Below are 27,847 nucleotides of genomic sequence, written 5' to 3' on the forward strand. Positions count from 1 at the left end.
AAAGAATCTTTGGACTCTCAGGCGCAGGCGAAGGCGGAATTAATCAAGACTATTCTTGAAATCAGTTTAAATCATCGCCTGCGTATGTTTCAACGTCATGTTGTGGCAACAATCTCGCTGATCTACTTGTCTTCAGCGAGACCTTGACGTCGGGCAATGCAATACAGCGTTCCGATTCAGATGAGGTGTTTTGGCTGGGAATGTGGGTTCATTGAATGGTCTATTGAGGTGGATTCAGTGTGTGGAATTGTACGAAACAGTTGCATGATCACGCAATATGATGCTTTGCCTGGTAGTATACATGTTTGGAGAACGTCGCGGACTCACGTCAAGAACGTTGGACCAGGGGTCCCAGGACAAGGGTACAGAGACCTAGGCTTTCGGAGGTTTCCACAGCTTAGTCAGACGATACGCACATGCACACGGTTCCTGTAGTAGCATAGCTCATTCCTTCGCAGCAGCGGTCTCTCATCTCATCTCTAGCACTAGTCCATCTTGGTGAACAGAGCGATTTCGAACCAAAGACGCATAGGATTTTAGGAGCATTCAGCATCTTCAGATCATCGGATTTAGCAGCAGCCTTGCATATAACCGCAGCATCAGAATCAGAAGCAAAGCAGAATACCATTTGCGAAAAGCTTCGCAGACAACGTATTACGTCGTATTACGATCAAAAAAGATAAAGATAAACAACAGGTGTTTGTTAAACAAACCACAAGTATTCAAAAAGGGCTGTGTTCTATTCTACTCGTTTACGTGGAATTTCACCAAAAAACTGATGCATAGCGGTTTGAGACCTAGAACAGAAACAGGACAGGCGATAACCAACGTTCGGTTAAAAATTAACTGGTCAGCGGATACGTCCACAGCTTCATCCCCGCTAGACACACCAGAACAATTTCCAAATTCTCCGCTCACGAGCATCAATAGCTCAGGAAGTAACAGGGCATTGTCTGAGTTAGACGTACCGAATTTGGACCTCGATTTATCTCAGCTCGAATTAGAACTACAAGAGTATGCAAAACCAGAACCGTTCACATCGCTTTTCACGACACCAAACTACAATCTTGGCGAGTTCTTCGAAATCGCAGAGCCGAAACAATATATGCCTACGGAGACACCGCAGATATTTCATGGCGATGGACGCAAAACGGAAAATCCGGCAGACTTTCTTAAGTCATTCAATCGGGCAATGCGACAGCAGGCAATAATCACGAGCAGTGATAAGTTAGAGGCGTTCGGGGATTATCTCAGCACAGGATCAGAAGCGGAGGTATGGTTTAAAGGACTCACGGGGACGAACAAGACAACATGGGTCCTGTTTGTCGTAGCTTTTGAAGCACGATGGCCACCTATCACGATCGCAAAGAAGACCAAGGCGGAATACGAAAGGGAGTTGTTAGATCATCGTTTAATGGACGTAGACGTGGGGACGAAGACCATGTTGTACGATCAAGAATGTTGGGCACACGAAGCATGGGCAACGAAGGCGCAGCAGCTCGCAACAAGTGCAGGAATAGAAGGAAGCACATCGATGATATGGCAAGTTAGAGGACAACTGCCAAGCGTCGTCAAAGACTTGCTGAAAGACGAAGAATATGCAAATTGGGAGGCGTTTACGAAAGAAGTTAAAGAGTTGAAGGGCAATAGACTTCTGGAAAAGAAGGAGCAGTACATCAGACAGGAACGAGAGGTCAACATGTTGCGTGCAGACGTAGCCCGGTTGCAACAGCGCAGCACAACGTCAAACCCAATCACGGCACTCCAGAATCAATTATCTCGCATGTCAATTGCGGCACCAAAACAAGCTACGACGCCGTTAAGCAATAGTAACGTGGCACGAGTACCAGCACAGCAAACAAATCAGTCCGCACCATCCACCATTAGCCGTCAACCACTCACAAGCCCACAACCGCTCGTCATAACAGAGGACATAAAGAACACGATTAGACAACTCGTTTCGTCAATCGTTCATCAACCAGACACTCCAGCAGGACACACAGCATACAGAACGCAAATCGCACAATGGAATGTGAAATGGGGAGAGAGCACAAGAGTTTCGCATGAGACTGGGTACCCGCTCAAGCCAGGGACAGCAGCTATCGCGTCAAGTGAATGTTTCAACTGCGGAACGCATGGACATAATAGTCGCAACTGTGTCTTACCAGCAGACCACACAGAGAGGCTCTCGAGGAAGGAGGCGGCATGGCGCGCAATCACAAGTAAAGCGTTGGGAGCCTTCAATCGAGCGACAGCAACCACTATAGCGCTCGTCATTGACGGAAACTATGAGACAACAGGAGCATGGATCGAAGAAATCTCGGAGCAACAGGGAAAAGGGGACGGGTCAACGTAGAGCAGAACAATACGTCGACCCAAAGTTTCAAGGACCCGCAGGACGAAATCAAAGTCCTCGCATGTGTGGAGGCAAGATGCGAGGAAAAGATCAGGATCAATAGCCCCGAACTCTATGCTAAAGCCGTAGCTAAGGATGTCAAATGTATCACCAATTCTCGCAGCGCAATCGAGATAGTTGACTTGTATTCGGTCGGACACCCGCAAACGACGAAGGCACAAATAGAGAACGGAGAGGCAGTTCCATTCATACACCGAATCGAACTGGAAGGTCCACAGGGAGAGGTGGTTAGAATCAGAGCGCTATTCGATGACGGAGCAATGGTTAGCGTTATGTGCTCATCAATATTTCAAAAAATCAAGCACAGACTACACAACTATGGCCAATCGAACAAAAAACTACGGATGGCGAATGGAAACATCATTAATTCGGTTGCGAAATGGACAGGAAACGTTAGAATTAACGGGATAATAACGGAGAGTACATTCGAGGTTTTCGATAGCGGAGGGAGTTGGGGATTTCTACTGGGAAAACCAACGCTTCAAGCATTTGCGGCGGTCCACGATTACGCAACAGACAAGATAAAGATTTCAGGAGGCGCACAAGAAGCACAACTAGAGAATCAAGTCAAAGATCAGCGCATGATGGAGCAAGGCGAAGGGGTCAACTTAACGCTGGACGAGAAACAGCAGAGAGAGGAAGTTGAAAGCACGAGAGCAAAGAGGGTGCAGGAAAGAAGAAGGCAGTCGAGAACACCGATGGGACAGTGGAGACCAACGGTGCAAAGAACGGAAAGGGGAACATGGAGAAAAGAATTAAAGAGGGAAACATTACGGGGGAGTGAGGAGCTCCCCGCAAGGGAAGTCAATCAGAATTCGTCAGCGGAAAAGGAGAAAAACGTTAACGCACCAGGGATTACAGAGCATGCGGTCAGCACCAACGTAATATTGGAACAAGATGAAGGGGAGACAGAGGACGAGATATTAGAGGAGCTTCGAGAACCAGAACCAATCAAAGGAAGTGCGGCACTATACACTCGTCAATTGGACCCATTCAATCCGATAAGAGTCAAGGAAATCTTACGGCAAATAACGTTCGGGGACGACTTAACAGAGGAGGAACGAAAGGAGTTAGAACAACTGGTATCGAGGAACGCGGATAACTTTGCACTAACATTAAAGGAAGTGGTCCCAATACCAGGAGCGACGTTGAACTTAAACGTCCCGGACGACGCAACGTTTAATCTGAGGATACACCAACGACAACTAACACCAGAACAGTCGCAGTTCTACAACGAGAGAGTGAGCGAAATGCTCGCAGCAGGAATAGTGGAAAGGGCACCACCGGAGCTTATCAAGTGCGCAGCAACAACGGTCATCGCTCAAAAGGCACACGAAGCTGGAGGCTTGACGTGGGACGAACTCAAACAACGAGTCAACGATCAATATAGGACAGCAGGAATGCGCCCAGCGTTCGAGTTACCACCGAGAGAAGTACCAAGACCAACATTGGACGAACCAGAAGAGAGAAAACCGAAGAAATGGAGAGTTTGTCAGAACTTTGCGCAACTCAACAAAGTAACAGAAGTCGCACCAATGCCACAGGGGGATATCCTAGCAAAACAACAAAGATTAAGTGGTCATCGTTTCATATCAATATTTGATTTCGCAGCAGGATATTACGCCATAGAAGTACCGGAAAAGTGGCGCCCATACCTAGCGTTTTATATCGAAGGACGCGGGTACTTTTGGTATCGAAGAATGCCAATGGGAATAACGGGAGCCCCAACAGCATTTTGCGAAGCGTTAGCGGCAAGACTACATGATTTATTAGTAACACACTTCATGGAGTTGTTCATGGACGATGGGGGTTGCACGGCAAGTACATTCAAAGAAATGATAGAGAAACTAACGGTTCTATTCAAGCGCTTTCGAGAATGTAAGTTCTCGATAGCACCAAGCAAAACCAAGCTGTGCATGACGGAAACCGAGTTTGCGGGGGGAACAATAGGAAGAGATGGAGTTAAACCAGATTTAACAAAACTCACAGCTATTGTAGAATGGCAACAACCCCAGGACGCACAAAACTTAGCATCGTTTTTAGGTTTGACGGGGTTTTATCATACGCTAATAAGCGCATATGCAAAAAGGGAGGGACCAATTCGTAATTTGTTACTCAGGGTACCAGTGGACAACACCATGTCGAAAGCAACGTACCGACGAACAATGAGCAATTTCAAGCTAGGTGCTATTTGGACTCAGGAACACACTAACGCATTTCTAGACCTCAAAACAGCGATCACATCAAGACCAGTATTACAAGCACCAAGATATGATGGCTCACATTTTGTGGTTACGTCGGACGGATGTCTGGAGGGCTTCGCGGCGGTACTATCGCAGAGAGTAAGGACACAAACACCGACAGGAAGGTGGGTAGAACGAATGCATCCACTAGGTTTCGCATCGAAACGGACATCGGCAACGGAAAGGAAGTATAAGTCGTATTTGTTGGAATTTGCGGCACTGAAATTTGGGTTAGATAAATTTTCAGGTATAATATGGGGTTTCCCAGTCGAAATCGAGACAGATTGCAGCGCGATGAAGGACACGCTACTAAATCCAAATATGAATGTGGCGCACGCTAGATGGCGAGAAGGAATTCTAGCATATCATATAGTGGACGTCAGACACATACCAGGTAAGCTAAACGTCGTAGCTGATGGCCTCAGTAGGAAATGGGAGAACACGCAACCCATTCAAGGAGACGGGAGCGAGTGGACGGTACAAGAAGACTGGGAAGCAAGGATAGGATTAGCAAACGATATCATGCACGTGGAATTGGTCAATACGGAAATCGACAATCTCCGTAAACGATTCGACAAAGAACCAGTTTTCTTGGAAGTCGTAGACGCAATACACAATCTGGATCAAGATAAGGACGTACGGGAGAAAAAGAGAGCAAGGCATAGAGCATCCCAATACATCATAGAAGAAGGGAAGCTCTGGAAAGTACATGGCGGAACAACGACAAGAGCCAGAGCTAAGGTTGAATGTATATCGAGAGAAGAAGCAAAGACACGAGCGGCAAAAACGCACCTGGAAGGCGGGCATTGGGGGAGGGACGCTATCAAGATTGCTCTTCTGGACAGCATATGGAGCCCGAAGTTAGATGCGTCGATTTTGGAAGCTATTAAGAACTGCGCTAAGTGCAAGAATTTTGGACCGACACACATAAACTCACTATTTGAACCCATCACCAGGAGACACCCATTCGAGCTCTTAGTCGGGGATTACCTATCTCTCCCGAAAGGGAAGGGAGGGTATAGCACACTTGGAGTTTATCTCGACACGTTTTCGCAACATACTTGGGTATTCAAGTATAAATCGGCGGGTAGCGCAAGAACCACGGTCGACAGTTTAACTAATATCTTCAGCGCATTCACACCATCGGAGACGTTCATGGCGGACGGGGGCAAACATTTCAATAACGACGCTGTACGAATGTTCTGCGAATCAAGAAAGTGTAAGTTGCACACAGTAGCGGCATACTCGCCCTGGGTCAATGGTTTAGTAGAAGGTACGAACAAGCTATTATTACACGTACTGAAAAGATTGTGCGCACCCGAAATAGGAGAGGATCAACAGCAGGAAATAGCATGGGACAAACTGCCTAAGTCATGGCCGGACCACATCGATAATGCGGTCCACGCCCTTAACTATCGTCTGTTGCCGGCACTAAAATTTTCACCAAAGGAGTTACTATTAGGACTCGTCATTAATACCCCGATAACAATGGTAGAGGAAAGCACATCAACACTACGTTCATCAGAAGCATTAGCACAAATAGCTTACGTGGAACAACAGAGGTTAGATGGATACGACGAAGTCATGCGACATGCCATAAAGCGGAAGGTGAAATTCGATAAAAGAGTACTGCAACGGGCACCAGGTGAAGTCACATTCAAAATAGGTCAATTGGTTCAGGTCTACCGTAACGATTTAGATTATACATTCAAAACGGAGAGGAAGCTTATACCGAAATGGTCCGTCCCAAGAAGAGTGCGAGCAAGAGCACGGAATTCATACACGCTAGAAAATCTGAAGGGGACACCGTTACAGGGAGATTTCAGTGCAAGAAGACTGAGAGCCTTCACACCGCGTCTAGGCACCGAGCTAGCAAGAGAACAAGAGGAACACGAAAAAAGATTAGAAGAAAACAAAACGGAGGAGGACGAAGAACATACGACAGAAGAAAGAAATAAGGAAAAAGAGCAAATAGAAGATAACGAAGATGAAGAAAATAACAACGAAGAGGACGATGAAGAAAGAGACGGAAAAGAGGAAGAGAACGACGAAGAGAACGATAGCGAAGCGGAAGGAGAGTAGAAGACGGAATAGGATCAAGAGTGGCGTCGAGGCCGGCGCCGGTTGTTTTTTTAGGGGGGTGCATGGACCAGGGGTCCCAGGACAAGGGTACAGAGACCTAGGCTTTCGGAGGTTTCCACAGCTTAGTCAGACGATACGCACATGCACACGGTTCCTGTAGTAGCATAGCTCATTCCTTCGCAGCAGCGGTCTCTCATCTCATCTCTAGCACTAGTCCAACGTTTAGAGGGTGCAAGTTACTCTAAATGGCCGGCAGCGAAACAACTTGGGACGATTCATCGATCATTTGTTGATCGATGATTTCGATCAGCTATATATCTATCTCTGTAGATTGTGGACAGAAAAAGTTCAATCAATTCCTAAACGATCCAGAGGACATTGAAAGTACTTCGGGCCGGGATTTGTAAGTTCTTCTTTCACCAAGTACGTCGACCGGCTGGTTGTCCTTTGCATGAACGAAACGTGTTGTCCTGAAGCTGCTGCTGATACTAGGGTCTGGGTCGACTGAGGAGTGCCAGTGAGTAAGCACCGTAAACATGGTGAGAGGTGCCCACTGTGCGTTACTGTGCAATCTGACAACATATGAAACCGTGCGTCCTGTCACGGTGAGCTCTATTGCTGATTCAACGAACGGCGAAACATCTCGACGCAGTACCTATAGTGGTCCTTTCAAGACATTATTTCATTATGATGCCCATCAATTTTTGCGTCGCGCTGCTCGTGTGCATGTGAAAAGCAGCAAGCATTTTCAAAATTGGAGCACTTGTCGCTGTCTAACTATATCCATTGGTGCAAGCAGCTTGCAACACTGTGTTGCTCACCTCTCAACTTGGAAGCATGGAAGCACATTTCCAACCTCCCTACCCTCCTCACAGTGAGCCATGCGAGCCTCCTCATCGGCCTTTAATCTGGGACAGGACACCGCCAACTTTACACCTTTCCGTAACCTCACAGGTCTTTTTTTCTATGTAAAAACGGCTGCATCCACTATCACAAATCAGAATTCCCCTCGCTAAAAGAGTTTGCACTGGAAGTCAGTGTTTTGCCTTGGACAGAGGCCGAGCAACTCTGTCGCGCGCTCTCCAACTGCAAGGTGAATCAGAACATTCAATACCTCCCCTGGTTCAACGGTCGGGAAGCCCGCGAGCAGCTCTTTGACCCTGACCCCACACAATTTTTTTTGTTTTACTCAGCTCCGGACCCTGCAGCTCGACTTTCCTCATCGCTGCTTCAAACTTGATAACAACCGTCCTTTGGAAGCCATGGCAAGTTGGCTACACGTCCGCTCGCTGGAATCAGGGGATGGAGAAACGGTACCCACCGTCTATTCACAGTGCTCTCTCAACGGTCCCTGCTTGCTTAGGTTGGACGTAGCAACGGACGCCGTGAGAATTAATATTGTCGACATACCACCCTAGAATCATCGAACTTGACCCGGTCTCGTTTAGCAGATGCCAAAGCTATTGCTCGCATCCTCTTCTCCATGCTCCCTCGCATCGACCAAGTCCCTGACCAGCGAGACTCATGAGACCCATGGGACTTCGAAATCTACTTTCTGAAGCTATGGGACTAGATCAACAGGCCCATCTCGATCTTTCAAATGGCCACGAGCCACGAAGCCCCGGGTCTGAGCAGACGGACCGAGTACGTTTTTTTTGCACTATCAAAATACTGTTTTCATCATCGCACATTTCTTTTTCTATCCTACGCTACCCAATAGCATCACTCAAAAATACATGTTCGACTTATATCTATCTCGTGCTTCCAATATCACTTGCATGCGCGCCATTGGATGATATAATTGATGAGAGGATATGCCGCACCCCATCTAGACGTTTTGTTAACTGCCAACTAGACAGATCATCATGAGCTGAAACGAGTCGGAGGTACAAAAATGCATTATGATCTCAGCGGGACCACGACACTACTAGGCAGCCTCTCAGGATAAGAAATGATTGATTGATCATGACAGACTGGTATAGAGTTCAGGTGTCGATCTGGAGATGTAATTGATCGAAATATGGACCTTTCAGATCTTCAAAGCTCCAGGTCTCAGGCCTCAGGTGTGATTTCGCGGCGAAGGCGGTTGAGTCTTCGCATATCTCCACATCTAGATTTTCTACAGGACTCTTGCAATGTTCGCGATGAGAACTTTCGGGTCCACAATGCCCCGCATCATGATGGTGGAACGGATCTTGTGCATACATGCGTTCGAGGTAAAAATGGTCGTTATTCAAGAACCTACAATCCTGTGTTACTGAGGACGAGAAAAATGTCTGCTTGGTTGCAAGCAGGGCCCCGATAGTGACCCCGACCCGTGCAAGAGTGAGCCGAGGTGAGCTGCTAGTCCCACATTAGTAGGAGTCAATGCGACGCACCAAAGTGAACCCTGAATCCCTAAATTGCAGGAGCCCGCAAGGGGACGCATGGAGGGGATACATGAGACGGCTAGTAGCAAAAGTAGTAAGAAGGCATCCGTGTGAGCATAAGTGCGAGCATCCGCGTCGGCGCAGGTGTTCGCGTCGGTGCAAGCGCCTGTGTCAATGCAAGTATCCGCGTCCACGAAAGGGCCGGAATTTACATGCGCACGGCAGCAGGTGTTGGCAAGGATGGTACTCACGCGAGCAAGCTTGAAAAATAAATGTGCCACAGCACCTTCAAGTGCTCTCTACTCGTGGCCGGCTTCCCCGCCGGACTTGCTTTCATTGCATGTGGATGCACACAAGGATCTGGGCCATTGGAGCTCACTGGAGTTTGTAGAAGAAAAGAAGATTCAAAAGGCGGCAGACTGCAGATAGGGCGCCAGAGCTTGCTGGAGTGTTACCTGCCAATGGGCGCTGTGGGGTAGGCGGAGAAGAGAACTCACGTGCGAATTTGTAATTTTGTAGCACCCTGTTGGTTCAAAGACCCCGGGATGGTTCGCTTCATGGAACAGTTGACGGCATCGGCTTCGTGGATATATACCTCGACCACGCCTTCCTTCTCTCCCTTTCGGCATTGCACCAGGAAATCACCGAACCCTGAACGCATCACAAGAGAAATGACTGACCTTTGACTGAACCATGAGTCCAGTTTGGAAAGGACCTGCAGCAGCACTAGCACTAAAGCCGGCACCTTTGGTGTAAACTAATCATCGTTGGCGTTGACGAGCGCCAGAAAGTTGTCTTGTTCGTGGTTAAGACGTTTTTGCCGCTGCTGTTTTACTACTCGGCAGTTGACGAGGTCTTGTCATCACGTACGTTGTACATTGTTTTCGAGAGCTTGATGAAGAGACCGAAGGGTACTAGTAATAGCGCCGACTATAATTAACCCCAGCTCTTATCGTGCGCGAGCTATATACCAGCCTGTTCTTGTGACCCACAATAGGTGCCTGTTCTAGATAAAGTAGCTCAGAGAAGAGCTCTTCCCCAAATCAAAATCAGCATGGCTAATGCTCTTCACCCCTCAATGGTTCTCTACATCCATGGTACTCAATTCTTGTCGTCAAGTGCTATCATCAACCCCGCTGAATATATCCAATAGACATCACCGTCGATTTCAGCAAGTCGAAAACGAACATAGAATCTGCTGAATTGCGAATTGGCGATTCACATTCGCCAATTGAACACAAAGTAGAAAAGAGTTTGCGACACACATTTTCTTCACCCATGTAAGTACTCGACTCCAACTCATGTTCTCACCTGACTTGTTTCCTTGTTGCCTTAGGGTGCTTCTTCACGGGGAATCATTTTCCTTACATATACGGCACAAGAAACATTTTCTGAGAATCAAGCGTCGTCATGAAAACATTACTTTTGATCCAGATGACATGTCCCGTGCATATAATGCAAGTCAACAAGGTGAAACAAGAATCATTGCATTTTCGCCTTGATCGTTCGCGAATTCAACCTCACATGCACAGAATACAACAAGGTCCATAGCAACATCACGATCGTCGTCAAACTTTCCAGTAGTACAACAGCCGAAGTAAGGATCCACGTCTGGCATCGAACCTGTCTAAATCATAGACAAATAACACAGCAGTCCGTCTCTCCTGATCAAAGCCTTCAGCCTACTACTGTCGAAATATTTCAGCACTGTCCTCGGTGAGCCATGATGATCGTAAAGTGCCGTTCTTGAGGTCAATACTCCCAAGGTTCCGAATTCTAGTGATAGGAAAGGTATCTGGCTTTCTCCATCCCAGGCTAGTGTTGACGACATGCTTTTAATAGGCTGGCGTCGGCAAATCATCGCTGATCAGCCAGGTATTTGGAGTAGAAAAAGAGGTGGGCTGAACACGACGCTTCAACGAGCACAGCTACTCATGCTGTCAATAGATCGTTGCGCACGATAAGCCAGGCCAGGCTGACATCAACAAAGAGTTCATCTCACTTCGGAACAACAAGTTTGTTCTTCACGATAGCAAAGGTTTTGAACCAGGGGACGAAGACAACCTCAAAAAAGTCCAAGATTTCATTGACCGTCGGAGGGAAATGCCTCCGGAAGATCAGTTGCATGCCGTTTGGTAGGGATTCTATCTCGATCATTCCGTTATGGTGGACTGACCAAATACATGGAAGGCTTTGCTTTGAGATACCCCGTGCAGGCGGACGTTTGCTAGAGACTGGAGTGGAGAAATTCCTGGAATCGCAAAACAGTGTAACGCTGGAAAATGGTAAGTGAATCGATAACTATGTCTCTGCTACATTGGAGCTCACGCTACGTCCAAGTTCCCGTTATCGTCGTTCTTACTAAGTACGACATGCTCATCGAACGCATGGAGCGAACTCTAAGTGGAAGCTTTTCGAGCGACGAAGACCACAAGGAACGCGCCAAGAAGAACGCGGAAGCCTGGCTGCAGGAAACCTGCATTGGACCTCTAAAGCAATTTGCAGCGCTTAATATTCCCAGCGCTAAGATCTCTAGTGTGTATCAATACTTTGACGAGTTTATGCGTGCCTCTGACGCATAGTATTACAGCCGAAGGAGGCTATGAAGAGACGCTCACCGACCTGATCCAAATAACTGAAAAGTGTGTCGGCCAGCACTCCGCGTCGGAGGCCTCAGCGACGGCCTCCATCACTCAACCCACTGCGCCTGAGACTGCGGTGATGACCTCCATCGCTCAGCGAGTGGATCCTGGACTCAAAATAAAGGCATCAATCGAGTGAGTCTTGCTTGCTTCATTCTTATCCCGTGATTTACCCAGCATCAGAGTTGGCAAGAAAAGTCTGTCCCAGTTTCGCGTTCATGATTACTGAACACAATGTAAATCTTAATGTCTTGCAGGATACTGGAATACGCTTGCGTCATCCCCAACATTCAAGAATCGCAAGATGTGGGATTGTCTAGATGTGCTTCACACTGACATCGTCAATGTGTGGAACTTCCATGACCCTTATCATGTAATAGGCATCTTATTTACCGTCGTTGCACCCGCCCTAACGTGATTTGTGCATAGTACTTGCACAGTCGAGAGTTCAGGGAATTGATGACGACCGTGGTCGATAACATACAAGTTGGACCGACAGCTGATCCCACCAACATCAAGTAGGCTGGTCTTTTACGTGACAGACAAATTCTGATCTCTTTGAATGTTTACAGGACTCCATTATCCATGGTGGGCGCTATTGCGGGCATCGTGTCCGACCTGGCGGGACCTACGGCTCCCATCGTAGTACCGATAGCAGTAGGTGCCGTACTCGCCGCATGGGTTCACGAGGTATACCAGATATCGTACGCATCACTATTTTTTTTCGTGTACGAATTCGAAAGGATATTGACACTTCTTTGTCAGCCGCCCGGTGCTTCGGCGCTTCATGGCCTACATCATTCACCTAACGCTTGTGTTGCAGACGCTTTTTATCGTGTCAGAAAGCCAGGACATCACTCCTAGGGCAATCAAGCTCGCGGTTACTTCCTACCTCGCCTCCCCAACGAGCGGACAAGTCCTTACTTGCATTCAAGATTATGATGAGCAATTGAACATCCTAGAACGCCCGGATCGCGAAATCTTGAATAAGATCATTGAAGTGATGCAAAAGTACGAGATCAATGGGGCACAAATATCTGAACTTCGGGCAGATGTTCCTCCTGTGGATTTGTCGTCGGACGAACCATGGTAAATCGAGAAGTCGTAGCACTCGGTTGTTTCTTTCCCGGATGGTTTTGCGCGTGGCGGTGTTTCAGTGCTGACGCGATTGCAAACATTGCAAGCTTGTACTATGTAAGCGGATTTATGACCGATCACAACACTGTAGCCTATGATACACTAGTACTGTTGTATTATTGTAAGTTAGGTTTACTAATAGCTACAGCCTGACTTGAAAACTCACGACTCATCTGTATAGTAATCTAGTAAGTAGTAGTCCAAAGTCTGATATACAACTAGTACTATTATCTAGGGATATCATATCAGCGAAGAGGCAGCACGCCTTACTTTCAATCATCTTGCTGTGCGCTCCATTCCATCCATACTATCCACCCAAACTTTAACGCAGGCGACAACCGGCCATGAGGGCACTCCCAATCCCAAGGCCCTCGTCTCGCTCCTAACAAATCATTTCTCAGCTCCTCTAAGGAGCAAGCTTGCCCACGGCACCAACAAGTCCACATAATCCCTCGCGTCCACGGGAGGGTACAAGCACTCCCTACATTCGCTCTCCCACATAGCAACAGTTAGTAAACATGGGGCTTAACAAGTTCGTGTCACTCAGCTAATACCCGTCGTCATCAACTCGACGACATGCATCTTCGTGCTTGTCTTCCTCGTCAAATGTCTCAGCGCCCGTGGCTGAGGATATCGGCATGCCAGGCAGAGGGGAGGGTTATACTTACCTGCTGCATCTGCTGTTATAGCATGATATACAGGAGGGAGTAGCACAGGGAAAGAAAATGTGGCGCGGACGGGGTGTATTATTTCTGATGGTACCCACAGCTGGTATGTCTTCTACCATGCGTGTTCACCTCGTAAGGTAGACTTGTCCGTCCCTCCATGTCCGGCTTACGAAGGCAGTCACAGATATTTTAGCGTGGCGCGACTGCAAATCGACGCCAACAGCTGTTCGATTTCTTGTCAGTATTACTCGACCCCATCGAAAGATCGAGATTTGTTCAAGTCGAGATAGGGTGTGGTGCAAAATGGTACATAGAACATACCTGACCTCAAAGCACTTGAATCGGACAAAGAACGCTTCGCGGGTACATCAAGCCCAGTAGATCCCACCACCTTCTCAGCGTAACTCACATGCTTCAAAGAACCGGGAAAGCGCTATATTGTGTGAACCATTTCGCACAGTTTCATCTCCTGAAACTACCTCAATAGACCTCTCAAGGAACCCACATTTACTGCTAAGAAACCTCTGCTCCACTTCGGAACACCATCTACGTTGCGTTGCATTAAGGTCTTGCTGAAAGACAAGTAGATCAGTGGGATTGCTGCGATAACATGACGGCGAAACATACGCAGGCGATGATTCAAAGTGATTTCAATAACAGCGTTGATTAACTGCGCCTTCGCCGGAGAACATGAAGATTCATTCTCCTTCGCGGAAGTAGCCACCGCTTTTTCATAAGCGTGAACGGTATCGCTCACACCTTTCATGACAGCACCTGCATGCGGAGATGACATGTACTGCTCCAGAGCGACATAAAAAGAGGGATCCGACTCCCGCTTGTCCTGAAGATAGCGCCGCTTGTCGAAAATATAGGAAGAGTGCTCGAAGATAATGACAGCAGCTAAACGGTCAATAATAAGCAGCTTCATCGCAACGCAGCCTCAAAATTCACCGGAAATGAGCTGAACCATGTTCTCCAAAGTTGATGAGCCAGAGGCCTGGCAGATTCCCAACATGAGACGTGTGTGCAATCTGCCACTGATTGGACATACCACAGAGGGTAACTTGGACTGTATCACCGCACAGTGATCGTCGCGAAGCACGTCCTATTGATGGATCAGCATGGCTTGCTCGAACGAGGAACGACACACTCACATCCTGCGAACGATAGGCAACGACTTGGATCAGCATGGCTCTTGCTCACACGAGGATTGACACACGTACTGCCTGCAAGTAAAGGTCCGAAGTAAATGAGAGCAACCTTTGAACTTTCCGATAATCTTACCTGAATATGTGGAAACCAGCCGCCTAAGGTTCCTATCATCGTCTCATGACCTTCAGATGCGGTTGTCTCAAGATGTTTTCGGAGTGTGCTGGACAACATCAGTCGCTAACACTTGCGGCAGGTGAATGAGGCCATAGGTAGTTACCTTTCAATTGCATGTATCATGCAGATCTCCAAGTTCGTCTGCTGGGTCGAGACGAACAATCGCTCCAGCACTTCATCATCCAAAGCTCCAGCTGTGCATTCGATCAGTGGCCCTGGATTTGCATCATCTTTGTTCATATCTGATGGATCAACGGTCATCATGTATCGGAACTCGACCATAGACCGGCTTACTGGGAAGGCATACGTGACCTCTTGGAGGCCATCGGACATTCTGGAGAAACTTCAATTGTGTTCCATTGGCAAATGTTTCTTCTGCGCGTTTTTGGGCCAGTTGTTTAGCATCTTTCCGAGATCTTCCTTCCTTTTTCAGTTGTGCGTATGCGACGTCGTATAGGGCATCAAACTTTGTAAACAAAACGATCACAGGTACTGAGGATTGTAATCATGCGCATCAGTCGAATGTGAATGAGGGTGGGATGCAAAAACTTACTGCTTCCTGTGTCGCACTGAGAGAAAAACTTATTTTCAGCTGCAGTAAACGACCTGCTTGCTTCGTCCATTGGGATGCAGTACCTATGTTGAAACCGTGAGATAGCGCATGTCGCGATCGACTGGTTGCAATTACCATATAGCATGGAGTCGTTTTGTTATTTTTGTTTCCTTGGAATGGTCAGCGATAAATGCCTTGACCTTGTCGAATTCAGATTGGCTGCCTGCCTCGAAACCCCGTGGATCGTGGAAAACGAAGCCCGGGTTGCTTTGAAAAACCATTTCATTGTGAATATCATGTAATTCGCGCTGAGAGCACGTCAGTTCATGTCATAAACTGAGAGCACAACTCACCGATTTGGATGCTGTTAGAACTTCAAGGTCGATCTGATGTTGATGGGTCAGTACCCCTGCCTACTAGCAATGTGATGCCCACCTTTTCCCCGGCGCTGTTATATATTTGTGGATTGTCCCGCGTGTTGCAAACTCTCTGTAGGATGGTAGTTTTTCCTGCATTAGCTCTTCCTATAATGAGAATTCGAAAGCGACCGATTTTCTCTCTTATGTTTGAAGGATCCATGGGGAAAGGTAAATGTGACTGAAGTAGAAGTGTTGGAGCAGCCTATATAATCATTGCAGTGTCCGGAAAATGCCCAAACCGAAGCCAGCGTATCTAGTATTGATGGAAGCTGTCCGATTTGAAATTAGTCGGTATCAACACTTCAAAACAGACACCTATTTATACGACTCTGTTACCCTCAGCGCGTACGTGCGTGTAATACGCCATCGGCCCATCGCGCGTCCGAGTCTGCCTACCAGGCTACCACACCTCACTCCCAATTTCATGAAGCCCGGTGCTGCCTCCGACCCTCACGCCAGAGCGTGACCTCCCGAGGCCCTCCTGCCACTTCCTGCTTTTGCCCAGTCGCAGTAGGAAAATGATGGAGTGCTTATTTAGCCTTATCCCGTCTATAGCATATGCATAGGACGGAATGTGATTTAGCAATACAAATAAATCTAGTGACTAAGAAAGACGACACAGGATAAAGAGACATGAGCAAAATCATATCGAAAAAAATGAAGGAGATATGTTTTTTACGTTTTGTTAAAGCTCGTTCAGCTTCAAAACGGACGAGATGTCTAAGTCGCCATCAAGTGCAAAGTGAGTGAGGTGGTGTACCGGCACGGGCTCGTGTTTTGGAACACCTGACAATAAATCAGCCGATAAGATACGAGCAATACAATGCTCCATACTGCGGTGGGCAAGACCATGGACGAGTGAAGTTTGGCATAGTAGAGGGCACACACAGCCGCATGTACTGATGAGACTTGACTTGAGAGCTAGATGACGGGTATTCTAGACAAGCAAAGAGATAGGTGATGAACAACCCGAGCCAGTGTAGGTTGATTTTAGGTGACGCCTTGCGTGCAGATGAATCATCGTTAGCGTTGGCGAGTGCCAGAAAGTTGATTAATCGCCGCTGTTGCTACCACTCAGAGGTAAATTTGCAGCTGACGAGGTTTTCGAGGTCTTGTCATTCCTTGCAATTGGATTTGTACGTTCGCGGAAGTTGAAATTTCAGCGCTGGAGCTGCAATCAACGCTCATAGTAACACTGGTAGAGCATCATCGCACCGTTCTTGTGATCCACTTGTTATCACCGTCGATGTCAGCAAGTTGAATAGGACGCATAGCGTGAAACAACCAAAGCTCTTTCCGCTAAAATAACAGCACGTCAACACAACGTCAACAAAAGCAAACAAGGTCCTGGTTCCTACCGTCACGGTAGCTTACGTTCCTAGCATGTTTTAATATATTCACGGACGCGCAATCTTACTGTGGCTCGTACTCAGGCGCTTAGTATAAGAAACCCGGCCGGGTCTTCGCGTTGCCCACTCTTATACGGATCCTTGTGACCCAACACAGATATTCCGTCACTTCCGAATGATCAAAATCACTTCGACATCTGACTAGATCTGACTTCTCGTGTATGCCTCATGTGGCATGCAGCTGCGTATCTAGATCATCTAGATGCTGATTTCACATCGGGCAGAATCCACCGAGTTCGCACACTGCATTAATGATAATATTAAAAGGCTACCCCAACGCTTCCGAGTCTCCATCACATTTACCTTCTCCCATGGATCCTTCACAGATACGAGAGAGAATTGGTCGCTTTCGAATCCTCGTGATAGGAAGAGCTAATGCAGGCAAAACTACCATCCTACAGAGAGTCTGTAGCACACGGGAGAATCCAGAGATATATAACAGCGCTGGGGAAAAGGTAGGCATCACGATGCTAGTAGGAGGATGGTAGTGATGGCTAACCGATGAACTTCAGATTGACGACACAGTCTTGAAGGCTTCCAGAGAGGTGTCGTGTACTTTCAGTAAATGGTAATCTGAACTGACACGATCTCAGCGCGGATTGCACAACATTGAGAATGAAATGGTATTTAAAAGCAACCCGGGTTTCAGGTTTCATGATTCTCGCGGGTTTGAAGCAGGCGGCGAATCTGAATTTAAAATGGTCAAGGCATTCATCGCAGACCGTTCTAAGGAAGTCAGATTATCACATCAACTCCACGCTATCTGGTAATTGCACCTGATCAATCGTGACGCGGGTGACCTCACGGTTTAACATAGGTATTGCATCCCAATGGATGAGGCGTGTAGGGCGTTCACCCAAGGGGAAATCAAATTCTTCTCTCAATGCGATACTGGAAACAGTAAGCTTTCGCACTCGACCGTCGTTGATATTCGACTGATGCGCACAATCACACTCCTTAGTTCCAGTAATAGTATTGTTCACAAAATTTGATGCACTCTATGACGAAGCATACGTCCAGCTGAAATCAAAGGGGGCATCGATGAAGGTCGCTGCAGAGCTAGCGCCGAAGCACGCAGAAGAGTTATTTGTGATTGGGCCACAACTGAAATTTCTATACGACCCCAAGGAGATTCGACGCCCTCCAAAATGCCACATATGCCTCCCTAGTAAGTTTTTGATCGTCGACTCATGAGTCTGATACATTTTGACGATGATCTATTAGACATGGACAGAGACGATGCAGATTGCGGGCCACTTATCAAACGAACGGCAGAAACTCTGGATAATGAAGTGCTCAAGCAATTATTCGTCTCGACTCAGCTGACCAACTTGGAGCTCTGCATGAAATATGCAGTTGAGATGTGACTACCCATGATCTCATTTACCTGCTATGAGCGTTAGCGATTGATATTGTGCAGATCACTCCTGAAACATATGGACTTTGCTGAGACAACAACATCCGAGGATTATGAGAACATGGTAGGGGTATCAGGTGCTTGGTTTCCGCATATTTTGGTAAGATCATCGGAAAATTTGAAAGTTGCTCTCATTACGTTGCGTGTTTACTTACAGTCAGTACGTGTATCGATCCTCGTTGGAGCTCGAGCCATGCTGATCCAAGTCGTTGCCCACTGTTCGCAGGATGTGAGTGTGTCGACCCTCGTTCGAGCAAGGGCCATGCTGATCTAAGTCGTTGCCCACCTTCCGCAGGATGTGAGTGTCTATCCTCGTTCGAACAAGAGCCATGCTGATCCAATTCGTTCGCAGGGTGTGAGTGTGTCGATCCTCGTTGGAGCTCGAGCCATGCTGATCCAAGTCGTTGCGCACTGTCCGCAGTGGGTGAGTGTGTCGATTCTCATTCGAGCAAGAGCCATGCTGATCGAAGTCGTTGCCCACCGTTCGCAGGCTGTGAGTGTGTCGATTCTTATTCGAGCAAGAGCCATGCTGATCGAAGTCGTTGCCCACTGTGCGCAGTATGTGAGTGTGTCTATCTCTATCCTCGTTGGAACTCGAGCTATGCTAATCGAAGTTGTTGCCCCTGTTCGCAGGCTGTGAGTGTGTCGATCCTCATTTGAGCAAGAGCCATGCTGATCCAAGTGGTTGCCCACTGTTCGCAGGGTGTGAGTGTGTCCATCCTCGTTCGAGCTCGGGCCATGCTGATCGAAGTCGTTGCCCACCGTTCGCAGGCTGTGAGTGTGTCTATCCTTGTTTGAGCAAGAGCCATGCTGATCCAAGTCGTTACCACTGTTCGCAGGCTGTGAGTGTGTCGATCCTCGTTCGAGCAAGAGCCATGCTGATCCAAGTCGTTGTCCACTGTTTGCAGGCCGTGAGTGTGTCGATCCTCGTTCGAGCTTGTGCCATGCTGATCCAAGTCGTTGCGCACTGTTCGCAGTATGTGAGTGTGTCGATCCTTGTTTGAGTTTGAGCCATGCTGATTCAAGTCGTTGCACACCATTCGCAGGCTGTGAGTGTGTCGATCCTTATTCGAGCAAGAGCCATGTTGATCGAAGTCGTTGCCCGCCGTTCGCAGTACGTGAGTGTGTCCATCTCTATCCTCGTTGGAACTCGAGCCATGCTGATTGAGGTGGTTGCCCACCTTCCGCAGGATGTGAGTGTGTCTATCCTTGTTCGAGCTCGTGCCATGCTGATTGAAGTTATTGCCCACCTTCCGCAGGATGTGAGTGTGTCGATCCTCGTTCGAGCAGGAGCCATGCTGATCCAAGTCGTTGCCCAATGTTCGCAGGATGTGAGTGTGTCGATCCTCGTTCGAGCTCATGCCATGCTGATCCAAGTCGTTGCACACTGTTCGCAGGTTGTGAGTGTGTCCATCCTCGTTCGAGCTCGTGCCATGTTGATCCATGTGGTTGCCCACTGTTCGCAGGGTGTGAGTGTGTCCATCCTCGTTCGAGCAAGAGCCATGCTGATCCACCTCGTTGCCCACTTTTCGCAGTGTGTGAGTGTGTCCATCCTCGTTCGAGCAAGAGCCATGCTGATCCAACTCGTTGCCCACTGTTCGCAGGGTGTGAGTGTGTCCATCCTCGTTCGAGCAAGAGCCATGCTGATCCAACTCGTTGCCCACCTTCTGCAGGATGTGAGTGTGTCGATCTTCGTTCGAGCAGGAGCTATGTTGATCGAAGTCGTTGCCGACTGTTCGCAGGGTGTGAGTGTCGATCTTTGTTCGAGCTCGTGCCATGCTGATCCAAGTCGTTGCCTACTGTTCGCAGTGTGTGAGTGTGTCGATCCTTGTTCGATTTCGAGCCATGTTGATCGAAGTCGTTGCCCACTGTTCGCAGTGGGTGAGTGTGACGACCCTTTGTCAAATTCAAGCATTCCTGACCAAAACTATTGATGCTCTATCGGCAGGAGGTCAGTACATTGACCCTCTACCGACCTCGAGTCACTGACCGAAGAAATCGTCGATCTGTCCACAGCTTGTGAGTGTGATCATCTTCTGCCTATCATTGATGCAATCGGTTAACTTTTGCCAGGGTGTGAGTCTACCAATTCTCCGTCGCCCTTGTGCCATACTGACCGAACACACTGCTGCTCCATTAATAGGTTGTGAGTTGGTCTATCCACTGTCGAGCTTGAGCCATGGTGACTGAAGACATCCCCCATCCATTCACAGGATGTAAGTACATCGACCCGCAGTCGAATTGGGGCATCACTGACCTTCTTCGCCGATGACATTGCTCATCCACCGACAGAATGTCAGTGTGCTGATCCTCTGTCGAGCTTGAGCTTTTCTTACAACTGAAATCATACATCCCTTAATAGTATGTGAGTGTTTTGATCCGAGCCTTATTCGCAAACGACATCGCTGATTCATCAATAGGAAGTTAGTCTCTTTATTCTTCTTTGACTTCGGGCCATGCTGACCGAAGATGTTACGCATTGGCAGCGTGTGAGTGTATCGATCCTCAGCAGAGGTGGTCTATTTTCAACTTTCCATCATGATTTGACCAGCTTGATCGGAGTCATTGTGCACGGATGCGGTCTAGGTTACTCTCTAAGGTATGTCCAATTGGTCACTGATTGTACATGCAATTCTGATGTTGCAAATGTGCCAGCCCTCTGACTCATCACCCTTGGAGAACATTGTTCAGCTCTGTTCTGGTGAATTTTGAGGCTGCGTTGCGATGGACCTGCTTATCATTGATCACGTAGCTGTTCTCGTTATCTTCGAACACTCTTTCCACATTTTCGACAAGCGACGCTTTCTTGCAGACCAGCTAGCTCCTTGTTTTCATGTCGCTCTGAAGAAGTACATGGCATCTCAGCATGCAGCTGCTGTCAGGGAAAGTGTGAGCGCTGCTGTCCAGGCATATGAAGAAGCTGTGGCTACTGCCGCCCACGCATATGAAGAAGCTGTGAAGGCTTTTGTCTACACATATCAAGGAAAATCGCCTGCTTGGATGGCGAAATTACTGTTTCGACGCCTCCGAAGGAAGGCAAGAGAAGCTTTTGAATGCTCTCAGCAGAGGGAGACAGAATTTTTGTGCTCTCAGGCGAAGGCGGAGTTAATCAAGACTACTCTCGAAATCGCTTTAAATAATCGCCTGCGTATGTTTCACGATCATCCTGTGGCAATCCCGCTGATCTACTTGTCTTCAGCGAGACCTTGATGTTGGGCGATGCAACACCATGTTCCGGTTCGGAGTGGAGCTGAGGTGTGCTGGCAGTGAATGTGGATTTCCTCTGTTTAGGTAGATTCAGGACGTGGAATTGTATGCAATGGTTGCATGATTACGCAGTACGACGTCGGCGACACTTTGTTCGGTATGGCACATACGTGTTTGGAGAATGTCGGTCACCGTAGACGCAGAATCGTCGCAGATCAAACTGCACGAGTTCATGACCATTCCTTTGATATTTTATTGATCATAGCGATATATACTGCACAACCAATTGTCTTTTCCTCCCTCCGGACCCACGTCAAGAACGTTTAACGGGTGAGAACTCTTCCAAAGAGCGGCAGTGAAACAACTTGGGATAACTCGCATCAGGAAAAACTCTATTTCGTCGTAGCGCTGGTGATAGCTGTATAGGGCTACGAGTCATCGCTCAGCGGATAAGGCCGGCCTAAGGGTAAGAGGTGTCCACTGTGCATGACTGTGTAATCCGACAACATGTGAAACTGTGCGTTCTGTGAGCTCTGCTAGCACTGTTACTGCGGGCCGGGACTTGGACTCGGAAGTCCTTCTTTCACCAAGTATGCTATCACAACCGGTAGTCTCATTTCCCGTCGACAGGCTGTTTGTCCTTTGCGTGAACGAAACATGTTGTCTTGAAGCTGCTGGTGATACCAGGGTGTGGGTCGACTGGGTGAGTACTTATTGGGATTTCAGATTCTATGATGCGGTACGGCGAGAAGGGTAGAATTGCTGTGATTTATCTTTTTCCCGGTCCTCCAGCCAGTTCTCCGGATGATGTTCCTGTGAAGGTCGAGCGTTACACGTTGTTAGCTCCCATGATATCACACATAACAGGGATTCATCACCCGTGATGCATGAGATTAAGGGAGCTGACAGGGCAAATATGATATCAAACGACACCAGATCGCGCTATTCCAAATATCCAAAAACGTGTTTGATCTGAAAGAAATGAGATTTTCGAATTAGACCATGTTCAGACTCTCACCGGATATGTACATGTAGAACATCGACGAACCGGTATATTGTAGTGACATTGGTTGGCCTTCTCAGAAGACATGCATGATGAAAAGCGAATAACCAGGAATAAACAAGAATTTGGTCGATGATCGATGAGATATGGTGCACGATAAATTTAAACTCGTGACCAGCCTGCGCCAGCGTATATACTCGAGTCGTGCCTATAACAGAAATCACGACTCATCTCAAAAAAACGTTGAACAGAATATGAGGCTGGTTATGAGTCTACGCACGATAGCTTGGGGCCTTAGATTTGTCGCGACCGATTTGGAAGTCCGATCAATGTTTACTCCAGTAGATGCGTACCTCGCATCACGGTCTTTGCAACACATTCCCTAAGTTACTTGCAGACCGAGACTCGAGTAGCATGGGCTGACCCTGGCTTGGTGAGGGAGTGATGGTAAGCAGCAGCAGCTATACCTGATCTGCCTCTGGGTTTCGCCGGGTGTCGTGTCTTTCGTGCAACTTGAATGCACCGTCAGATCTAGCATGAGCTAGCATTTTACAAAATTTAGCCTCGCAGCATATTATCTCTCCAACCAGATGGTGTCTCTCGGTTTTTCAGGGTGAGTCTTCCCAGCAATGTTTAAGAATCTTCAGTCTGAGCAGTACATGCTCGATCTCATCAACCGTAATTGCAGGTGGATTTGGAAAACCAGTTCACTCGAGCTATTCCAAACTATGTCCTGACATCCATCGCGTGTATAGCTCGCCTTTAAACTGAATGATATCATGATTCGATGCGATCCTCTTGAATTCTTCGTTGCGCTGCCGCGATAGCAAAAGTGCATTAAAGGGCTGTTCACGGTGAAACATCAAATGCAATACTTGCGAGCAAGAATTCGACTATGTAAACCGGCTTGTTTCGTGCAGCAGCATGAACCTGTCACATCTCTACGGTTCCGACGTCCATGTGTCAGCGAAAGTTATGTCTTTGACTTGTGATCTCATGGTCCAACGCGATCCTCTTGTATTCTCTGACGTGCTACTGCGCTAGAAAAAGTGGACCGACCGAAAGGCTGTCCAAGGCGAGCAATGCTCGTGAGTGAGGCTCGTCTTCTGTAGGCAAACCGCCGGGTAACTTGTCAGAGTCGTCCATCAGGAACCCGGGCGATCTAGATGTTGGTATACACCATTATATTCCACAGCACGAGTATGTAGATGAGTACTCGTCAATTGATACGCTCGAGCATGGCGAACGTCGACAGTGCCAGTGAATTCTCATCATGATGAGCGCTGACAAAAACCAAACAACACAGTGCATAAACTTGACGTTGTCATACCATGTTGGGGCGAGTCTCAAGGAATACACTGATAGAGCATTACTGGTGAGCATCGAGTTTGAAAACAAACGCTCTCTCACCTTTATGGTCTTCAGGCGGTTGCACAGCACAGGTTTGCGCACTACATGGGGATCGAAGTTCTTGACAGCATAGTAAATTGCCTCCGTCGAATGAGGTCGATTATCGAGTATGACCATCCTATAAACTAATGATAAAATGGTGTATATGCGTAGAAAAAGACTAGTAGAAAAAGACTATACCATACCAGTTGCTGTTCAGTTTCGTCCCTCCCTTGGTCAATCATGAACTCTCCAACTTCTCACTCAACATTCGTCTCCGCTGTATTTGGAGGACTGTTGACTGCCAATTGTCGTTCGCCGAGCATCCGAGTCGTTGTCAGTGTGGATGTTGAGAAAGTTGGACTTAAGTTGATTTTCAGTGTTTGCATATGGATCACGACGTGTTTCTGCACATACCACAGGATTCCTGTACTTATACTTGTGCGAAAATGCAAGGGAGCTTGTTGATTCTGTGTAAAATACTACACGAGGTATTCCTTCGTCGGAGTATTTTGGGAAAGTTCATAGGAAGTACTGATTTGGGAAGCTGATACGCGGGATTAGGCTCATGCGCGTGACCAGCGTCTATTGCGGTATTACTAACACTATTTTGGGAAAAGCTGCGTTTGTGTTTGGTACGCTGAGCGTTGAACATAATGCAAAATAGGTCGCACTGCAGGTTGCTCGGCACCCTGTACTGTACTTTTCTTCAGTCAAGCACATATAACGCCATCTACGTTGCAGAGAGAGTTTTCTGTAACGCCTTCTTACAGAAATGAATGATAGGCAAGCCCATTATCCGTTTGTTTCAGCCGTATCGTTCTGAAGATTTCTCCACTCGAAGTGCTCTCAAGCGTAATCCTTCTCATGAATCTTGCGACATGGAAAAGGTCAAGGGACTGATTCCAGAATCGGAAGAGGAAGAGCTATTAAATCCCAACGAAGCTGCTCTTGAGATACTTATTGTTGATCTCAACCGGACACTGTATGCAGTGAGTTCACGTCGTCAGCAGTATTGTTGCATCATCTGATGCATGGTTCTATTCATCAACTCTAGGCTTTCCTTACCGGGTCAATTTGGTTCAACGCGCCAGGACTAGATTCCCCTGTCAACGATGGTGTCCCTACGCACGATTCCCAAACGCCTTCACTACGTCATAAGCTCTCGTGCGGACTCTTCTTTGTCGGCAGCTCACTGAGTTTCTGCGTCGCATTCCTCATCGTTTTGGGCAAGATCCTGATGCGCCAGCACACGCTCACTCTGAAGCCGCCACCTCCTTATGGCCCTCGTCGCCTCCCCAAGTATAAGGCTCAACGTCTACGTGCGATACTGGCATCCATGCCTGCATGGTTCATGAAACTTTTGAAGTCACTGCAGTCTATCTTTCCATTCATCCAGTTTATGATTACCATGACGCTACTCGCGCTCGACCGGTTCTTTTAGTATATCACCCTTCCAACGGCTCTTGCCAATTGTTCTTTCACTCTCTTGATTTGGGAACGATTCTTCATATCGTCTGGTTTTCTGAAATGTTTACCGACGCTATCCTTCACCCTGAGGCTCCGAATTGTTATTGTTAAATGAAGCGTGTTGGGTCTTGAGCACTTCAGCGATCGTCTTTCCCGGGCCAGTTCGATTTCTTTTCACTGTATTCATCAGGCGCCATATGCAATCTTATTTTATTTACATTAATGCATCGTACGTATTGTCAAACAATATAAATCATCTTGATAGAAACGAATCAGACTCGAGACTTTGTTTGATTACTAAGAGGACTACACACAACACCATCGTAAATAAAGTTTAGCAGGGTAGCTTCCTGGCGTGTTCCCACCAAAGCTTACGCTCCTACCATGTTTTAATACATTCAGGTTTGCGCCAATGACTCGCAGTCTTACTGATTACCTCGATCGATGGCTAGTACTCAGGCGCTTAGTATAAGAGACGGTCTTCGCGTTGCCCACTCTTACGGATCCTTCTGACCCAACACAGATATTCCGCCACTTCCGAATGATCAAAATCACTTCGACATCTGACTCCTCGTGTATGCCTCATGTGGCACGCAGTTACTATACCCATTGCCCACTGAATCTAGATCATTTTCAACTCGGGCAGAATCTACCGAGTTCGCACACTGCAGTGATTATAAGGCTACCTCAATGCTTCCGAGTCTCCGTCACATTTACCTTCCCCCATGGATCCTTCAGAGATAAGAAAGAAAATCGGTCGCTTTCGAATCCTCGTTATAGGAAGAGCCAATGCAGGAAAAACTACCCTTTTACAGAGAGTCTGTAACACACGAGAGAATCCAGAAATATATAACGGCGCCGGTAAAAAGGTAGGCAGCACGATGCTAGTAGGAGGATCGTAGTCATGACTGAGCGATGGACTTCAGATTGATGCCAGGGTCTTGATGGCTTCTACAGAGGTGCTGTGTACTTTCAATAAATGGTAACCTGAACTAACACGATCTCAGCGCGGATTGCACAACATCGAGAATGAAATGGTGTTTCAAAGCAATCCGGGTTTCATCTTTCATGACTCTCGCGGGTTCGAAGCAGGTGGCGAATCCGAATTTGACCAGGTGAAGGCTTTCATCGCAGACCGTTCTAAGGAAACCAGATTAAGAAATCAACTCCACGCTATCTGGTAATTACAGCTGATCAATCGCGACGCGGCCTCACGGTTAGAACACAGGTATTGCATCCCCATGGACGTGGCGAGTAGGTCGTTCACCTCAGGTGAAATCAAGTTTTTCTCTCAATGCGATACTGGAAACAGTAAGCTTTCGCATCCGACCGTTGTTCATATTCGACTGATGCGCAGAATCACAATCCTCAGTTCCAGTAATAGTACTGTTCACAAAATTTGATGCACTCTACGACGAATCATATGCCCAGCTGAAATCGCAGGGAGCATCGATGGAGGAAGCTGAAGAACGGGCGCCGAAGCACGCAGAAGAGTCATTTGCGATTGGGTCACAACTGAAGTTTCTATACCACTCCAAGGAGATTCGACGCCCTCCGAAATGCCACATATGCCTCCCTAGTAAGCTGTTGATCGTCGACTTATGAGTCTGATCCATTTTAACGTTGGTCTATTAGACATGGACAGGGACGATGCAGATTGTGGGCCACTCATCGAACAAACGGCGGGAACTCTGGATAATGAAACACTTCAGCAATTATTCGTCTCGACTCAGAAGACCAACTTGGAGATCTGCATGAAATATGCATTTGAGAAGTAACTACACATGATCTCATTACCTGCCTCGAGCATTAGCGACTGATATTGCCCAGATCACTCATGAAACATCTGGACTTTGCTGAGACAACGACATCCGAGGATTGGGAGATGATGGTAGGGGCATCAGGTGCCTGGTTTCCACATATTATTGTAAGATTATCGGAAAGTTTGAAGGTCGCTCTAATTTATGTTGCGCATTTCTTATAGGTAGTACGTGTGTCGATCCTCGTTCGAGCAAGAGCCATGCTGATCCAAGTCGTTGCCCACCCTTCGCAGAGAGTGAGTGTGTCGATCCTCGTTCGAGCAAGAGCCATGCTGAT

The 27,847-nt window shown here is 47.5% G+C and overlaps 7 protein-coding genes across 7 annotated transcripts; 5 read left to right on the top strand and 2 right to left on the bottom strand.

Annotated features, from left to right (window-relative positions):
- Nucleotides 1–9,942: 9,942 nt before the first annotated feature.
- HD556DRAFT_49062 (uncharacterized protein) lies at nucleotides 9,943–13,139 on the top strand. Its single transcript, XM_041310762.1, has 17 exons — nucleotides 9,943–9,976; nucleotides 10,029–10,207; nucleotides 10,264–10,390; nucleotides 10,447–10,580; nucleotides 10,643–10,707; nucleotides 10,762–10,826; nucleotides 10,877–10,901; nucleotides 10,953–11,006; nucleotides 11,058–11,245; nucleotides 11,301–11,395; nucleotides 11,451–11,645; nucleotides 11,701–11,887; nucleotides 11,936–11,949; nucleotides 12,010–12,125; nucleotides 12,182–12,270; nucleotides 12,325–12,456; nucleotides 12,518–13,139. Exons 2-17 carry the CDS (start codon nucleotides 10,165–10,167, stop codon nucleotides 12,843–12,845), a joined length of 1,857 nt encoding a protein of 618 aa, XP_041168053.1. The 5' UTR covers nucleotides 9,943–9,976; nucleotides 10,029–10,164; the 3' UTR covers nucleotides 12,846–13,139.
- Nucleotides 13,140–14,000: 861 nt separating this feature from the next.
- On the bottom strand, nucleotides 14,001–14,864 carry HD556DRAFT_49771 (uncharacterized protein). The gene is made up of 4 exons (XM_041310788.1): nucleotides 14,712–14,864; nucleotides 14,509–14,662; nucleotides 14,185–14,457; nucleotides 14,001–14,129 (listed from the first exon to the last, which is right to left on the bottom strand). Exons 1-4 carry the CDS (start codon nucleotides 14,745–14,747, stop codon nucleotides 14,119–14,121), a joined length of 474 nt encoding a protein of 157 aa, XP_041168054.1. The 5' UTR covers nucleotides 14,748–14,864; the 3' UTR covers nucleotides 14,001–14,118.
- Nucleotides 14,353–16,017, bottom strand: HD556DRAFT_1320146 (uncharacterized protein; the record flags this gene model as incomplete). Its single annotated transcript, XM_041301293.1, has 9 exons — nucleotides 14,353–14,662; nucleotides 14,712–14,783; nucleotides 14,842–14,929; nucleotides 14,987–15,125; nucleotides 15,178–15,375; nucleotides 15,437–15,519; nucleotides 15,572–15,744; nucleotides 15,790–15,822; nucleotides 15,872–16,017. Coding segments are annotated over 8 exons (887 nt in total), but the record flags the coding sequence as incomplete, so codon positions are not given.
- A 1,558-nt stretch (nucleotides 16,018–17,575) lies between these two features.
- HD556DRAFT_1223958 (GTP-binding protein) lies at nucleotides 17,576–18,631 on the top strand (the record flags this gene model as incomplete). The annotated part of the gene is made up of 5 exons (XM_041296926.1): nucleotides 17,576–17,737; nucleotides 17,858–18,030; nucleotides 18,082–18,164; nucleotides 18,226–18,432; nucleotides 18,489–18,631. 5 exons carry the CDS (start codon nucleotides 17,576–17,578, stop codon nucleotides 18,629–18,631), a joined length of 768 nt encoding a protein of 255 aa, XP_041168056.1.
- Nucleotides 18,632–21,106: 2,475 nt separating this feature from the next.
- On the top strand, nucleotides 21,107–22,201 carry HD556DRAFT_49660 (uncharacterized protein). Its single transcript, XM_041310786.1, has 4 exons — nucleotides 21,107–21,280; nucleotides 21,337–21,382; nucleotides 21,434–21,829; nucleotides 21,881–22,201. Exons 1-4 carry the CDS (start codon nucleotides 21,257–21,259, stop codon nucleotides 21,889–21,891), a joined length of 477 nt encoding a protein of 158 aa, XP_041168057.1. The 5' UTR covers nucleotides 21,107–21,256; the 3' UTR covers nucleotides 21,892–22,201.
- Nucleotides 22,202–24,945: 2,744 nt separating this feature from the next.
- On the top strand, nucleotides 24,946–26,022 carry HD556DRAFT_1320203 (uncharacterized protein). Its single transcript, XM_041301294.1, is given in 4 exon segments — nucleotides 24,946–25,051; nucleotides 25,056–25,066; nucleotides 25,125–25,272; nucleotides 25,338–26,022. The coding sequence occupies 3 exon segments, from the start codon at nucleotides 25,056–25,058 to the stop codon at nucleotides 25,722–25,724; spliced, it is 546 nt and encodes a 181-aa protein (XP_041168058.1). The 5' UTR covers nucleotides 24,946–25,051; the 3' UTR covers nucleotides 25,725–26,022.
- A 453-nt stretch (nucleotides 26,023–26,475) lies between these two features.
- On the top strand, nucleotides 26,476–27,528 carry HD556DRAFT_1223932 (GTP-binding protein; the record flags this gene model as incomplete). The annotated part of the gene is made up of 6 exons (XM_041296922.1): nucleotides 26,476–26,619; nucleotides 26,677–26,709; nucleotides 26,758–26,930; nucleotides 26,979–27,061; nucleotides 27,123–27,329; nucleotides 27,386–27,528. 6 exons carry the CDS (start codon nucleotides 26,476–26,478, stop codon nucleotides 27,526–27,528), a joined length of 783 nt encoding a protein of 260 aa, XP_041168059.1.
- Between the last annotated feature and the right edge of the window lie 319 nt (nucleotides 27,529–27,847).

This window comes from Suillus plorans (genome assembly GCF_016647745.1).
Source record: "Suillus plorans strain S12 chromosome Unknown HD556scaffold_1, whole genome shotgun sequence".
NCBI lineage: Eukaryota > Fungi > Basidiomycota > Agaricomycetes > Boletales > Suillaceae > Suillus > Suillus plorans.